At 45.1% G+C, this 14,575-nt stretch overlaps 1 protein-coding gene across 1 annotated transcript in view; it reads left to right on the forward strand.

Annotated features, from left to right (window-relative positions):
• Positions 1-14,575, forward strand: part of MYH10 (myosin heavy chain 10) — a 91,714-nt gene that overhangs the window by 57,329 nt on the left and 19,810 nt on the right. The window contains exons 9-21 of the mRNA XM_082294149.1: positions 777-920; positions 1,217-1,312; positions 4,771-4,889; positions 5,321-5,473; positions 5,850-6,023; positions 7,294-7,467; positions 8,241-8,355; positions 11,745-11,938; positions 12,168-12,289; positions 12,623-12,692; positions 12,790-12,950; positions 13,517-13,625; positions 13,712-13,843. Coding sequence (XP_082150275.1) covers positions 777-920; positions 1,217-1,312; positions 4,771-4,889; positions 5,321-5,473; positions 5,850-6,023; positions 7,294-7,467; positions 8,241-8,355; positions 11,745-11,938; positions 12,168-12,289; positions 12,623-12,692; positions 12,790-12,950; positions 13,517-13,625; positions 13,712-13,843 — 1,763 coding nt within the window. The remainder of the gene's footprint in view (positions 1-776; positions 921-1,216; positions 1,313-4,770; positions 4,890-5,320; positions 5,474-5,849; positions 6,024-7,293; positions 7,468-8,240; positions 8,356-11,744; positions 11,939-12,167; positions 12,290-12,622; positions 12,693-12,789; positions 12,951-13,516; positions 13,626-13,711; positions 13,844-14,575) is intronic.

A 14,575-nucleotide genomic window follows, 5' to 3' on the forward strand; every position in this document is an offset into this window, starting at 1 on the left:
GAGAGGCCAGGTAGCTCTGCTCTGAAATAACTCCTGTGTTGTATCGATGTGCTGGGGAGCCACTCTGGTGTTTCAAGCAAATATCTCCCCCATGCCAAAGCCCAGTTTGGGCAGGCTCTGGCTGGGAATCCCTGGATTGAGTCTGCAAAGTTCCCAGCTGAAAACAGCCAGCCCTGGTCAGCAGTGGCAGCCTCATCTCCTCCAGCCTACAGAGAAGTTTAACCCAAACTTAATGAAACTGTGGCGCATTCTTCAGGCCATTGCAGTACTGGGGTGGTTATCTCAACTCTGTTTGGGTATTTTTTCACCTCCTTGGGAATTTCTGGTAGGTTGTGATAAGTGAAACTGATAGAGATACAGACTTCAGAGAATTGATCCACTCCTGTATGAGATAAGCTGGTGTTCAGCATCCTTGATGTGGTGATCATCAATCCCTAAGTCCATCTCTGTCTGGGTCTGTTACCTTTCGGTAGAGATCCTCCTTTTAGGATATTCCAGATGGGGATTTGAGATCTGGGTAATATTCTGTGGGCAGGCTTAATGCATTAAAGAGCTCATGGAGGTTGCTGCAGAGAGAGAGTCTGAGTCTGGCCTCAGCTTGGGAGGGGCACTTGTGTTTTTAGGGTTTCAGAAGCTGCTGTCCTGGCTGGTAGCCATATCTGAGGAACTGATTTCCTAAAGCAGAGCTGGGGAATGGAGTGAGAACGGAGCACGGGTGGGTGTGAACAGCATTTCTGAGCTTGTTTTTCTGTCTCTTCCCCTTCCCCCCAATACAGCTGACCTGCTGCTCGAAGGATTTAACAACTACAGGTTTTTATCTAATGGCTACATCCCCATCCCTGGGCAACAAGACAAGGATAACTTTCAGGAGACAATGGAAGCCATGCATATCATGGGCTTTTCACACGATGAGATCTTGTGTAAGTTATGGAGCCTCTGGAATTTTCAGAGTGTCCTTTTCTCTCTTACACACACACACTCTGCTAATTTAATGTCACCAAATTTAATGTTGCTTCAGTGTCTTTGACAGCCTGAAGAAAATGTTTTCTTAACTCCAACTGGAGTTGAATTCAAGCCATTTGCCCAGAAAGCTCAGTACAAGCTGTATTTCCTCCCTGAGTTTCTCCTTGGAATTTGAAGGAAAGAGACACAAGAGAAATTAGTTAAGCTGAGCCCTCTGCCATTAAACTGATGCACATGTCTTTTGTTATCACAGCCATGCTGAAAGTGGTGTCCTCAGTGCTGCAGTTTGGAAACATTTCCTTTAAGAAGGAGAGGAACACAGATCAGGCCTCTATGCCAGAGAACACTGGTGAGTTGCTCACGTCTGGACCGTGTCCTTTGACTTGTGCTGGAGTTCTCTTCCTGCCCTTTGTCCAGTGCACATCTGGACAAGCACAGAGCAGTGCTGAGCATCCTTGGCAGTGCTCTGGGCCAAAATGAGGCCAGGCCTGGGCTGATGGCACCAACAGGCAATTACTGAACCTCTCCCCTTCCATCTCCTCCTGCAGACAAATGGAAGTGTCCATCAGGGGAATTTATGCTGTTTGCATTGCTGCTAAGCTTTGAACAAGTATTTTGGTTGTAATCTTGTTTATTGCTCTCTCCAAAGACTTAAGCCCTAGGAAGAAGTTCATGCTTAAATCAGTTTGTTTTCTTTGGTTCCTGGGAGCAGTTTTGTTGCCAATGATAAGAGCCCTGGAGCCAAGCACAACTTCCATGGTGCAATGGCTGAAGACAGGAATGCTGGATTTAGCACAGGCTGGTTTCTGGAGTGTCCCAGCAGTGTGGCTGAGACTGAATTTATCAGTGCCTGCAATGCAATCAGCATTTTGAAGGATATATTTCTTCCCCCACCCAAAAAAAAAAAGCTGCTGAGGCATACTTGAGGTTTTTATTTAGTACTTTCCAGTGCTTTCATGGAAAGGCAGTTTGGAGAACTGACATCAGTTGGGAGAGCAGTGGGAACCACCATTCCCAGGACCTGCTGCATGGACATGGACAGCTCAGATTCTTGTCTGGGTCTCATTCTGTAACTGTCCCAAATTGCTGAGCACATGGGTCACTTGCAATGCCCCAAATTGTCCTTTCTGAGGGCAGTGGCCGCTGCCCAGGTGGGGGTTGAAGGTCAGTAGTTACTGACTTGGCATTTGGCACTTTTTGTGTTGCAGTGAGGAGAAAAGATGGGTGAGGGATTAATTTTTTAGGCTTTTACTGCTGGTTTAGAGAACCCACCTGGGTCCTTGTCCATGTGGAAGGTGGGATGTGGAAAGATAGAGATGCTTCTTGACTATCTTCATTTTAGTTGCCTTACCATTGGTTTTTAGACATAAATTCTGAAATACAACCCCGGCTATAAATAGATTGATACTCCTGGGTATTTACAGTACTGGATACAAAATTCTGGCTCATAAAGCCAAAAGGATGGACAGCTCAGATCACATTTAAAGCGTATTTTTGTCCTCTTGTATTTAAAAATTTGGGTATGTGGTCTATGTTACTGCATCTTTCTGAAGAGGTTGAGTGAACTGATCTCTCTTTCCTTGTCACCTGCATTGTCACATGTCATTGTGAGGGGTTTCCTTGCATCCTCTGGAGAAATCAGTGTGTCCTGATAGTGACTCCTCTTGTTTGGAGGCTGGGTGTGATACAGGCCAGGTATTGTCTCCATGGATGGGAAGGAGCTGGTGTGGGCAGTGGAGATGGGAACCAATTCAAAGAACGTGGGAAGCAAATTCTCCCCCATAGATGGTGAATGTAGATAAACAAATCCTGGTCTCAAGTACAGATACCAGAGATGCAGGGAAGCCACAGAGCCTTCGTGGGTTAGGAGGATGAGAAGCTGCTCTTGGAGAATCATTTCATGCTCACCAGATTGGGCAGGAGCCTTTCTGCTGAGAGGGCAGAAGTTTAAAGCAATCTCATGAAGTTCATGTTCACCTCTGATAGGAGCTTTTCAGTATCTTGGCTTTATAATTAATTTGGAATTTTCTATCCAAACTCCAGCAGTAATAAAACATGAGTCAGGACAGTCAGGGTTTTCTCCAGTCACATCTTTTTAATGGTCCTTTCTCACTATAAACAACCAAGGAGCTGCCCCTGCCCATGGCAGGGCTTGGAACTGGGTGATATTTAAGGTCCCTTCCACCACAAACCATCCTGTGAGCCTCAGATGAATTACACTTATTTTAGAGTGCAAGATGAATCAGGCTGAGACAGTGTGACCCACTCCTACCCTTAGATGTGACAGAACAGTGGAAGTGGGATCAGTTTCTCAGAGGAAGCTCAGAAGTGCTTGGCTGCAGCCTCCTCCAGGGGCTCAGTAGATGGGATGCATAGGATTACACCTGCTGTGGTTTATTGGTATTATTCTCCCCTAAACTACAGTTTATTACTGACTGGAAAGGTTGGGACAATAAATTCCATGTTCCTGGTTTATGAAAGGAGCTGAGTGTGGTGTTTGGAGTACTCTGGGAGAGGGGACCCTCCTTCCTTTATGGTATCCAGTGTGTCACTGCACCAAGCTCATGGCTACTTAATGTTTTCAAGTTCTTGTTTTGTTTTGTTTGTTTGTTTTAAGGACCCTGATAGCACTTTCTCCTTGGCCCCAGAGGCTGTGAGTTTTGTCTGATGTGCTGCTGCTCACTGGTTTTATACTCAAAGCACAGAAATGCTCCTGTTTGTAGCTCAAGCAGAAGGAGTGCTCAGTTTGTGACACTCCCCTAATTTCACTGCTTGTGTGTCAGGTCATGAACCCTTCTAGCAAATACATGGCCAGACAGAGAATCTCAACATTAAAGGGCAATAATGGTGGTTTTAACACTAAAGAAAACCATAATGCAGCAGAAACTCTCATGTATTGGTTTGAAAATCTGTTTTATAATGCTGATTTGAAAAAACAGCTTTTTCTTTTCATTTTGACAGTAGAAGAAGCTGTCAGATGACAAAGATAAGGGGCCAAGTACTTACTGGGTGGTATGGAGAGCTTCCTGCTAAAGGGCAACACTTCCCTGGACCTAAAAATACCTTTGGCGTCACTCTCATTTTTAGAAGTGTGGAATCATAACCACCCAACCTCCTGGGCCACGTGTTCAGGGAAAGGGATTGATGCAACAGGAATCTGTAGGGCTGGCGTGGGTAATGCACTATTTAAATAATGGAATGGCATCAGGAGGGTTCTTGCTGTTAAAGTGCACTGATGCCTGTGGTGTTATTCTGTATAAAATACTTGGAATCCCGGCATGGTCTGTGTTGGGAGGGACCTTAAAGATGTCCCATTCCTACCCCCTGCCATGGGCAGGGACACCTCCCACTGTCCCAGGCTGCTCCAAGCCCCAGTGTCCAGCCTGGCCGTGGGCACTGCCAGGGATGGGGAGTCCTCAGCTCCTTGGACACGGTGGCAGATCCCAGTTTTGTGCTGGCACAGCCGCCCAGATTGAAGCAGTTTTTAAGCCGCCTGTAGGATGATGGATTGGATGTGTGACGTCCTTTCTTCCTGGGGATGAGAAGGGAGATGTGTTCCCTTTTAAAGTAACTCACAAAGCACTTGTACCTGAGCTGGGAGCTGTTGATGAGCTGCACTCCCGTGGAATCCAGTGCTCCCCAAGGACATCCAGCTGTGTCCCTCTGGAGAGTCTGCCAGCCTCGGGGACAGAGCCCCTGAGGGCTGGGGACTGTCCCAGGGCGCTTGTGCAGCTCCTGAGGTGCCAACTGCTCCCGAGGTGCCCGGGCAGGGTCTCAGTGCTCCCTCCCTGCCTTTGTCCCTTGCAGTCGCACAGAAGCTCTGCCACCTGCTGGGAATGAACGTCATGGAGTTCACCCGGGCCATCCTCACCCCTCGCATCAAAGTGGGCCGGGACTACGTCCAGAAAGCCCAGACCAAAGAACAGGTAAGGTTTAAAAGGTGCTTTAAAGACCAAGTGAAGCTGGTCCTCATTAGCTCCTAACAAAGAAAATTGGCATTGAGTGTTTGCTGCTTTGTTTAAGCTTTACTGTCTTTATGAAATGTTCTTATATGGTAAAAATCATTTGTAGAACAGAAGAAACCTTTCCCTTTCCTTGACTTCCTCCTGGTTTCATCCTTTCATGTTGTGACATTATCAAATACTTGGAGACCTTTTGTTTTTATGGAACAGTTTAGAAAGAAATTCTTCTTAACATTGATCAAGCTCCAAACTGTTCCTACTGCTTGTTTTCGTTCCTCGCTGGTATTAACTCCATCCAGCTTCTTCTTTTACTGAGTTATTTGTGATAACATCCATGTCTGTGTCCTTTTGATGGCTTTTCCAGGGTAAATAAATTTTCCTGTTTGGATTTGCAGGCGGACTTTGCAGTGGAAGCTTTGGCAAAGGCCACCTACGAGCGCCTCTTCCGCTGGCTCGTGCACCGCATCAACAAAGCCTTGGACAGGACCAAACGTCAGGGAGCATCTTTCATTGGAATCCTGGATATTGCTGGATTTGAAATCTTCGAGGTACGTGGAAATACCACTACTCAGATTTCCCTTTTCCCTGTTTTTGTGGGATCAGGACACGCTGCAGAGGCACGGGAGGCAGCGTGTTCCGAGGTTACACGAGGGGTTTGTTTGGGGTGTACAAAAGCTTTGACAGCCCAAAATCACAGTGCCAAAAAGTCATTATTTAGTCTTTAATCCTTCTTCTACGTGTGGTGGTTGTTCCTACTATAATTTCTGTAATGGAGATTTGTATAATTGTTTCCCACTTTTCTTTAAGTTATATTTGAACTTTGCAGAGTTTTGGAGAATTTCCTTATAAAGTCAAATTTTTGACTCCCAGATCTGTGGTATCTTGTCACTGACTCATTCTTGAATACTGATGCTATTCTTGTAGCTGAACTCCTTTGAGCAGCTCTGCATTAACTACACCAACGAGAAGCTGCAGCAATTATTCAACCACACCATGTTTATCCTGGAGCAAGAGGAATACCAGCGAGAGGGGATCGAGTGGAACTTCATTGATTTTGGCCTGGATCTGCAGCCTTGCATTGACTTAATTGAAAGACCTGTAAGTTTGAACATGAATAATGCTCTGAGGAGGAGGGCTTGGACTGCTGAGTGTGTCTTTTGCTGCCTGCAAATGAGACATTTCTTGTGGAGCTGTCATTAAAAGGGAATTAACTGTAATGCTGGAGTTCAAATCTAAAATACTGTGTATTGTTAATAAAAGGATTTATCCAGAGGGGATTTTGCCCTTATGTCAGTGTAAAACATTGAGCTCGAGATGTGAAACTGCTATTTTTAGACGTTTTTCCCTGGTACTAATGAAGTCATTAATCCTGTCCCTGTCACTGAACTGCACCATTGTGGTGTCAGAGCTTTGGGACTCAGGTAGAAAGTCTTTCCAAGACTTGTGGTAAACGTCCTTCATTTGAAATCAATAGCAAAATTCCTGAAACTTCCTGTAGAGTAGAGTTTTCCCTCAGAAAACTGCCTTGCAAATAGGAAAGCAGGATCTTAAAAGTGGTTTTAGTCACTGTGGTTTTAACATCCTCCTCTGGCTGCTCAATTTATGGAAGCTGAAGAGGCTTTAAAGAGCAGGAGGAGCAGATGGGGAGAACAGAGACTGCTGAAAGTTTGTTCTTTCCATCTCAGAACCTGTGACCTTTAAAATTAAACCTGGGCTGTTGCAGTTACTCCTCCCTGCCTTTGTGTGTGTGCCCTGGGCTGCAGGTGAGCTCCCAGTGCTGCTGTGCATCCTGACCAGCAGAAAAGCTGCATTCCTGTTTTTCTTGAGAAAAGGGAAATCTTGTTTCAGCTATCAAAGGTCTGCACTTTGTGTGTGGAACTTAGAAAGTTCTCCCTCCAAGGAAGGTAAAATCTCCTCCCAAAAGCCTCAGGGGACACGTGTGGCTCCTCAATGTGCACGTTCAGGCGAACAGCCAAAAATATCTCAAGTTATTTATTAATATAAAAGCAAACCTCAGTACCCCCACAATTGTTCTGTAAATGGGATGCCAGGCATATTGAAACATCTCTCTCCAGATGTGTGAACTTTGCATTCCCTCAGAACCTTTTGGGTATAAACCCTTCCAAAGCAAGGCTCTGGTCAGCACCACCAGCTCAGTGGTGTCTCCACAGACATTGGAATGAGTTTGTTTGAACCAGCCATAACATCCCTCTCGACCTGGACTCCCCCACAGCTGGTTTTAACTGAAATGAGGTTTGGATCAGTTTGGATGATTATTGTGATCTTCAGTGGTGTGTTGGAAATACTAAACTTTAAAATATATATGTATATAAGCCACGAACACAGATTAAATCCAGCTGCATTTCAGGCAAATCCTCCTGGTGTGTTGGCATTGCTGGATGAAGAATGCTGGTTCCCTAAAGCTACTGACAAGACATTTGTGGAAAAATTGGTCCAAGAGCAAGGAACTCATTCCAAGTTCCAAAAGCCAAGACAGCTAAAAGACAAAGCAGACTTCTGCATTATTCACTATGCAGGGAAGGTAAGGGTTAAACATTAAATTCTTGTGTGGAAAGGTTGGTTTGGGGCAAGTCCTCTGCTTTCCTTCCAAAGCGTGGGTGCAAAAAGACACGACTTTTGCCTTGGTTGAAGCAGAGCCATGCAAATATACACAGAGATTTAGTTGGACTTGGGGAATTTTAGGGCTCCCTGGGTTGGAATGAAACCCAGGTTGGTATCAATGAGTTTTTTTAGCTGCTGGGCTGGGGTTTATTTGGAAACCACTGGGTTGGCTCTTTGCAGATAAGAGCTTTGTTTTCTTTATAGAACCAACTGTTTAAATTTAAATACTGTAGAGAAATTTAAAAAAAAATCATGCTGCAGCACATCCTTAATTTACTCTCCAGTAATTTAGATCAAGTAATTGGTATCTGTCCTAGAGCTGGTTTTACATCTTCCCAGTGAAGCCTTATTTTGGCAATAAACTGGGCAGCAAGTGAACACCCAGCTGTCAGTAAGCAAGAATTCAGGTTGCTGAATGTTAAAGAAAACTCCCATTTACTCTTTCAAAAGCATAACAAACTTCTGTGGTACTTTGAAGTGTTCTAAGGAGGCTCAGCAAGCAAACTCTGAACACTCAGCCTTGGTAAGGACAGGCAGGGTTGGACTCTGGGCTTGGAGGTCTTCTCCAACCTTTGTGATTTTGTGATTGTGAGCATTGACAGAAAGAGGAAAGCACCACTGTAGTTTGATGCTGGTAAATAAAGACCTAAAGCTGGTTCTCCTCTGAGCCTGTGCCCCTTGGCTGCTCTGCAGGTGGACTACAAGGCAGATGAGTGGCTGATGAAGAACATGGACCCTCTGAATGACAACGTGGCCACACTCCTGCACCAGTCCTCGGACAAATTCGTGGCTGAGCTTTGGAAGGATGGTAAGAGATCTCTGAGCACAGACTGTTGGGGATTTCACCTTGCTGGATGAGTTGTTTGGGGTTCTTTTTATGCCGGTTCCCTCCTCACCCTCCAGTTCTCCACTGTAAACACCGACAGCGTTTTCTCTCTTTATTTAGTGCCCAAAGTCCACCAAGGAAGTTGAGTTGCACCTCTGGTCCCTTGCACATGTACCATTTCTGAGTAGCTGCTTCTCATGTTCATTACTGGCACTGATCTTCACTTACTGCTTGTTACTCTGTGTCCAGTTTAATGTAGAATCTTGTCCAAAACTCTCGGTTGGGACTTGCTGCAGTGGAGTCCTGAGTGTGACCAGCTGTAGTGGTTCTTGCTGTTGGTAAAACATTGTCTCCTGTGAGCACCAGCACAGTTCTTTCCTGTGCAGTGGTGGGTGGTACCCTGGAAATCCACATCTCCTATAATTAATTTCATTAATAGCAGTGCTGGGATATTGCATATTAAAATCCAGTCCTGTTTGAACCTGCACATCACCTGCATGTATTTATCAGCACTTTTACCAACTGACTCCAAGAAGCAGAAACAGCCACATAAATACTTAGCAGGGACTTTTCTATCCTGGTTTAACATCACAGTGTATTGATTAGAGTGTATTTACGTGTCACAGGATATAAACCCTGTAGTTTGTTACTTGAGGAGCAAATGAAGCTTGTGATGTAGATGGTTAATGCTGAGTTTCCCTCTTGGAGCAGCCACAAAGAGCAGCTTTAATGAGTCTGTACAGAACTTTTTGGTTGGGGATCTGCTCCTTTCCCTCGGAGGACACACACAGAGAATTGTGTTTTGGTCCAAACCCTGTTCCCACAGACAATTGAAATGTGCATGGAATATGTTGTGGCCTGACTGCTTTTGTAGCACAGTGAAGTGTGTTTGCAATTGATGAACCTGTTGTTTTTACTAACTCAAGTGTCTTGTGTATCTGCTCTTCTGTCTTTCTGTTTCTGCTGTTTCTCTGCCTTAGAGATTCAGAATATTCAGAGAGCCTGTTTCTATGACAATATTTCTGGTCTTCATGAGCCACCAGGTGAATGGATATAAAACAGTAGGCCTACTAAAGGCAGGGCTGTTGTACCTCCAGGAGAACCATTTTTGCTCGTAGGCTTGCATGAACTTCTCATTTCATGCTGAATTTAGGTAAAACCCCCCAGCCCCCATGGGGCCCCCAGTGCCTTCCTGTCCAGCTGCTGCTGCACACACACAAAGCATCTCCAGTTATGCATTGCAGATGAAAAGGTTTGTTGCTTCCTAGTTCCATGAGGAGATGTAGAATTGCCTCTAAGTGACAATTCTGGTAGCTCCAAGCATTTGAGAGAATGCAAAAGCTTTGTAACACTATCAAGCTTCTTTCTGCAGTCCAACATTGACAAAACTCTGGGATGTTTTAGGACGTGGCTGTGTCCTTTTGGGAGGAGAGCTCAAGAATGTTTTGAAGTATCAGGATGAATGCTGCAGTTTTAGTAGGGGTAGAAAGTGAAATAAACTCCTTCCAGTCTTGTTGGAATTGTTCTTTTATTTAAAAACATCTTAATTTTAATATTCCCCTTTGTATATAAGCTGCAGATGTTTTTTGGGGTATTGAGAAATCAAGAAATGCACTTGGAATGTCTTTGAGGACATTTTAGATATTTAATTCAACCTCCTCAGCCTTTTTGGATTCCTCTTCCCAAGTTTAGAAACACATGGATGTGAAGGTTGTGCCTTCAGATTTCGGGTTTATCTTTCACTGCTCCTGATACATCCCATCCCTGAGGAAACCAGTGGTGTTCCTAAAGGAATCCCTGGAGAGCTTTGTTCCAGGGGTTCAGCAGGGGGTGATGGTCCAGTCATGCAGCTCCACATTTGCTTTAAACCTAGAGGCAGAGCTTACATTTAACTCCAATAATCCCGTTTGAAGTGTAAATCACCCTCTTAGAGCTGGAGCACAGAGGGGAGCAAAACAAAACTGGGCCAGATCGGATCTGTTTGCCAAATTGTAGAAAGTACATGGTGGAAAAAAACCTGAGTGGTTGCAGCCCTTAGTGAGGCGTGGTGGCTGCAGGTTTCTGATATTCACAATCATTTCATCCTCTATAAACTGATTCCCTGTAATCTCTATCCCATGTCTGATTTGGGACAGAATTCTGCTTCAAAATAAATATTTGGGATATGATCTTATAAACACCTTGCCACCGACTTATTTCTCTAATAAGTTTAATTCTTGTGTTCAAAACCCTGTGGAGGATCTGGGCTCTGCTCTACATTCAAGACTTACAACTGATTATTCAAACTTGCTGCCCTGTGTTTTTCTGCTTTTAATTTTCCTTTTCTTTATTTTTAATAGCCCTTTGGCCAGTTGAATATTAGGAAAAAGTTAAATAATGTCACTTATTTGTTCTGGTAGCAAAGCATAATTCCCTCTGCTTTGGTTTAAATGAATTTGAAGATAATATGACAACCAAAGCTGTAGCCTACAAATAGCTGCTTGTTTCTGGCTGGCCAGCTTGGATTTCATGAGGAACCCACAAATGCTGGGATTTGCTCAGTCCTAAGAAGCACCAGCTGTAATTACTGAGGTGTTAAGCCACCTGTGTATTTTTTAGTGAACTGTTTGCATAATTCTTGACATGCACATGGAATCACCTTCAAGGTTTTAGTGACGGCAGTCACATTTCTAATTGTTCTTCTGAAAAACAAACCCTTGAGGTCCTTACCCAAAATGCTCAATAAAATCAAAGAAAAAGCTCTCTTGTGGTGCTTTATGGCAGCTTTGAAGTGCTTTAGTGTGGAGTTTTCCTGGTTTGAAACTTGTCTTTTGGGTAGGGAGGTGTTTGCAGGTGTATTTAAAAATGGGAAGAACTCTTCCGAATAGCAGCTGAGCAGAAGTCTGGCAGACACTTCTTCCCCTCTTGTCACTGAAATAACACTATTTCCAACTATTCTGTAAATTTCTATTAAAACACGAATTAAACTCAGGTTTAATCTATCTCATTGTCATAAGTGACCCTTCATTTTAAGCACATATGCACAGATGTGTAACTGCAAATGTTCAGCCCAGATATTGTAAGAACTCAGGTAGAAAAGCTGCCTGGAAGCTGGGAATTCTCTCTCCATATAAAGTTGACTTAAATACAGAAAGCAGCTTTCCTGGTCATGTAGAACTGCAAGTAAAGAGCTGGATATTTCAGTCTGTACCTCCTGAAGCTACACTCTCGTGCTGGATAAGTTTGTGGCTTTTGGTCCCCAAGCTTGTGCACAGTGTCCCCGGTCCTGCTGCGGCTGCCTTGTCCCGCCAAGCTTCCGCTGCTGCTCCTCCTGCAAAGCCAGCCCTGCCAAGCCCGGGGGCCACTCAGCCCTTCCCTCTTGTCCTTGCCAGTGGATCGCATCGTGGGGCTGGACCAGGTCACCGGCATCACGGAGACGGCCTTTGGCTCTGCCTACAAGACCAAGAAGGGGATGTTCCGCACCGTGGGGCAGCTCTACAAGGAGTCCCTCACCAAGCTGATGGCCACGCTCCGCAACACCAACCCCAACTTCGTGCGCTGCATCATCCCCAACCACGAGAAGAGGGTATGGGCTGCAGGCCACTCCTCATTCTTGCTTTTTATTACTTTTCACCTGCACTAAGTCCTGCATCCTGTCTGGGCCTTCCTTTTCCGATCACGGTTTGGTTGTCACACTGAGCAGCATCCTCTCAGAATTCCCTGCACGTCCCCTGATTCACACAGTAGCCTGAAAAGCTGAAAGTAGAGTTTTCCACGAATACCAATTAAAACCATCCTTGTTTTGTTTTGTCCAGGCTGGAAAACTGGACCCACATCTGGTTCTAGATCAGCTCCGGTGCAACGGGGTTTTGGAAGGAATCAGGATCTGTCGGCAAGGATTCCCAAACAGGATAGTGTTCCAGGAATTCAGGCAGAGGTAACAGCAGGAACAGGCTTTGGAGTTCTTAGGAGCTAAAGTTCCTTGTTAAATAATTGAAGACCCCACACTCCTCCCTTCTCCTCCAACCCAACTCGAAGCAAATCAAAACCTCTGTGTGAGGCCTTGAACTTCAAGTGTTTAACTACTGCAGTTTATTCTAAAGACAGTAGGGAAGGGGAAACAATCCCAAATTGGCTGCTGGAAAAACTTGCTGGAGAAATTCCCTAACTGTGCACTTGGTCACTACAGTTCATGCTATAAATTTATGCTATAAATCACATTGCTTGTTGTTGAATGTAATCTTTTGGTTTTTTTTCATTTGCCTTAAAGGTATGAGATCCTCACTCCCAATGCAATTCCCAAAGGTTTCATGGATGGTAAGCAGGCCTGTGAGCGTATGGTAAGTGTTCATAGCTAAATATTGTCAAAACATTGAAGAATTCCCCAAAATGGTCCTTTTCTTGGTGTAACTACAACATCCTTGCCTGTCTGTTTAGATCAGAGCCTTAGAGCTGGACCCCAACTTGTACAGAATTGGACAGAGCAAAATCTTCTTCCGAGCTGGAGTCCTGGCTCACTTGGAAGAAGAGCGGGATCTGAAGATCACGGACATCATCATCTTCTTCCAGGCAGTGTGCAGGGGATACCTGGCCAGGAAGTGAGTGTGCTCCTGGGACTGGATCTCCCTTTGGGTCTCTAAAACCTCTCTGATAGGGAGCTGTGCATTAAAACTTCCATTTCAGGAGAGGTTTTCTGAGTGTGTTGCCTGAGGAGCTGTAGTTGTATCCTTGGTATTAAGTGGATTTTTGCCTGGGAAGAATTTGCACCTTCATTCCTTAACAATATCTGCTTTCCTCACTCTTGGCTTTGTGGCACACACGGCCCTTTCCAGTGGCTGCACATTCCTTTGTGTCCCACTGGAGGTTCCTGGAAGTACTCTGGAAAGCTGCTTTCTAAAAATTAAAGTAGCTAATTCATTCTGATTTTGTCTTTTTTAAGAAAAAAACCTGTTGAGAGTAAGAACAAACAGCATTTTTAATTATTGGAAATGGTGAATCCAGCTCTTGCTCTGACTGTAGGAGCAAGAGCTCATAAATTCAGTGTGGTTACTGAAACTTATAAATAAGCCTATTTATGGTCTGCAAGTGTTGTAGGGTTGGGTAACCTAAAAATTAAATGATGGTCAGCTGTATTTAACACAAACTTTTTTTACTCTGTCCTCAGGGCCTTTGCAAAGAAGCAGCAGCAGCTGAGTGCACTGAAAATCCTGCAGAGGAATTGTGCTGCGTATTTGAAGCTGAGGCACTGGCAGTGGTGGAGAGTCTTCACCAAGGTTCCTCCTGTTCTGTTCTGTTCTGTTTTATTCACCTCTAAATAGATGAGTGCAGGGTCTCAGTCTTTCATTTCAAACCTTTGCAGGTGAAGCCTCTTCTTCAGGTCACTCGTCAGGAAGAAGAACTTCAAGCCAAGGATGAGGAGCTGATGAAGGTGAAAGAAAAACAAACAAAAGTGGAAGCAGAACTTGAGGAAATGGAAAGGAAGCATCAACAGGTTTGTGTGCAGGATCAGCTTTTGATATGGGGGACATGAACTGTGCTCTGTCCCGTGTGAGGGAGCCAAGCTGGGGAGCAAAAGAGAATCAGGTGAGCTGGTTCCCACTCTGCTGGAGCATGGAATAGGAAGCTAGAGCACGAGCTGTTCCTCCAGGGATGCAGAAACATGTTAACAAAACTGAACCTTCTTTGGTGGCCTTTCCTGGTTTCCAGGAGAAATTCAGTGGCAGTGTCACCTGTGCCTGGGCTGGGCAAGCTGTGGGCAAACACCTGGAGCAGCTCTACAGATTTGGTGGCTTTCTGTGATGGCAGAAATTTGGTGGATAAGGAAAGAGCAATTTTGGTGTCATCTACCTGGACTTGTGCATTTGGCACTGTCCCACAGGACATCCTGGTCTCTAAACCAGAGAGACATGGAGTTCATGGATGGACCCCTCAGTGGAGAAGGAACGGGCTGGATGGGGGCACTCCAGGAGTGGCAGTCAGTGGCTCCACGCCCAGGGACAAGTGGCATCCTCAGAGCTGGGGATTGGGACTGGCCAGAAGTTCTGGTGTCTCCAAGTGCCAGGATCAGCCCATGGCACTGCTCTGCCACTCTGCAGGGATCAGTGCAGGGAGCAGTCCAGGAAATGGTGCTGGAGCCAAAGCTGCTGCTAAAGCCTCTTCTGAAAGTCTTTGGGTTGGGATGTTGACCAGGGAGTCAGGAATCGGAGCAGAACTTGGCCTTCAA

The sequence above is a fragment of the Coloeus monedula genome, assembly GCF_965178545.1.
Source record: "Coloeus monedula genome assembly, chromosome: 19".
Classification (NCBI taxonomy): domain Eukaryota; kingdom Metazoa; phylum Chordata; class Aves; order Passeriformes; family Corvidae; genus Coloeus; species Coloeus monedula.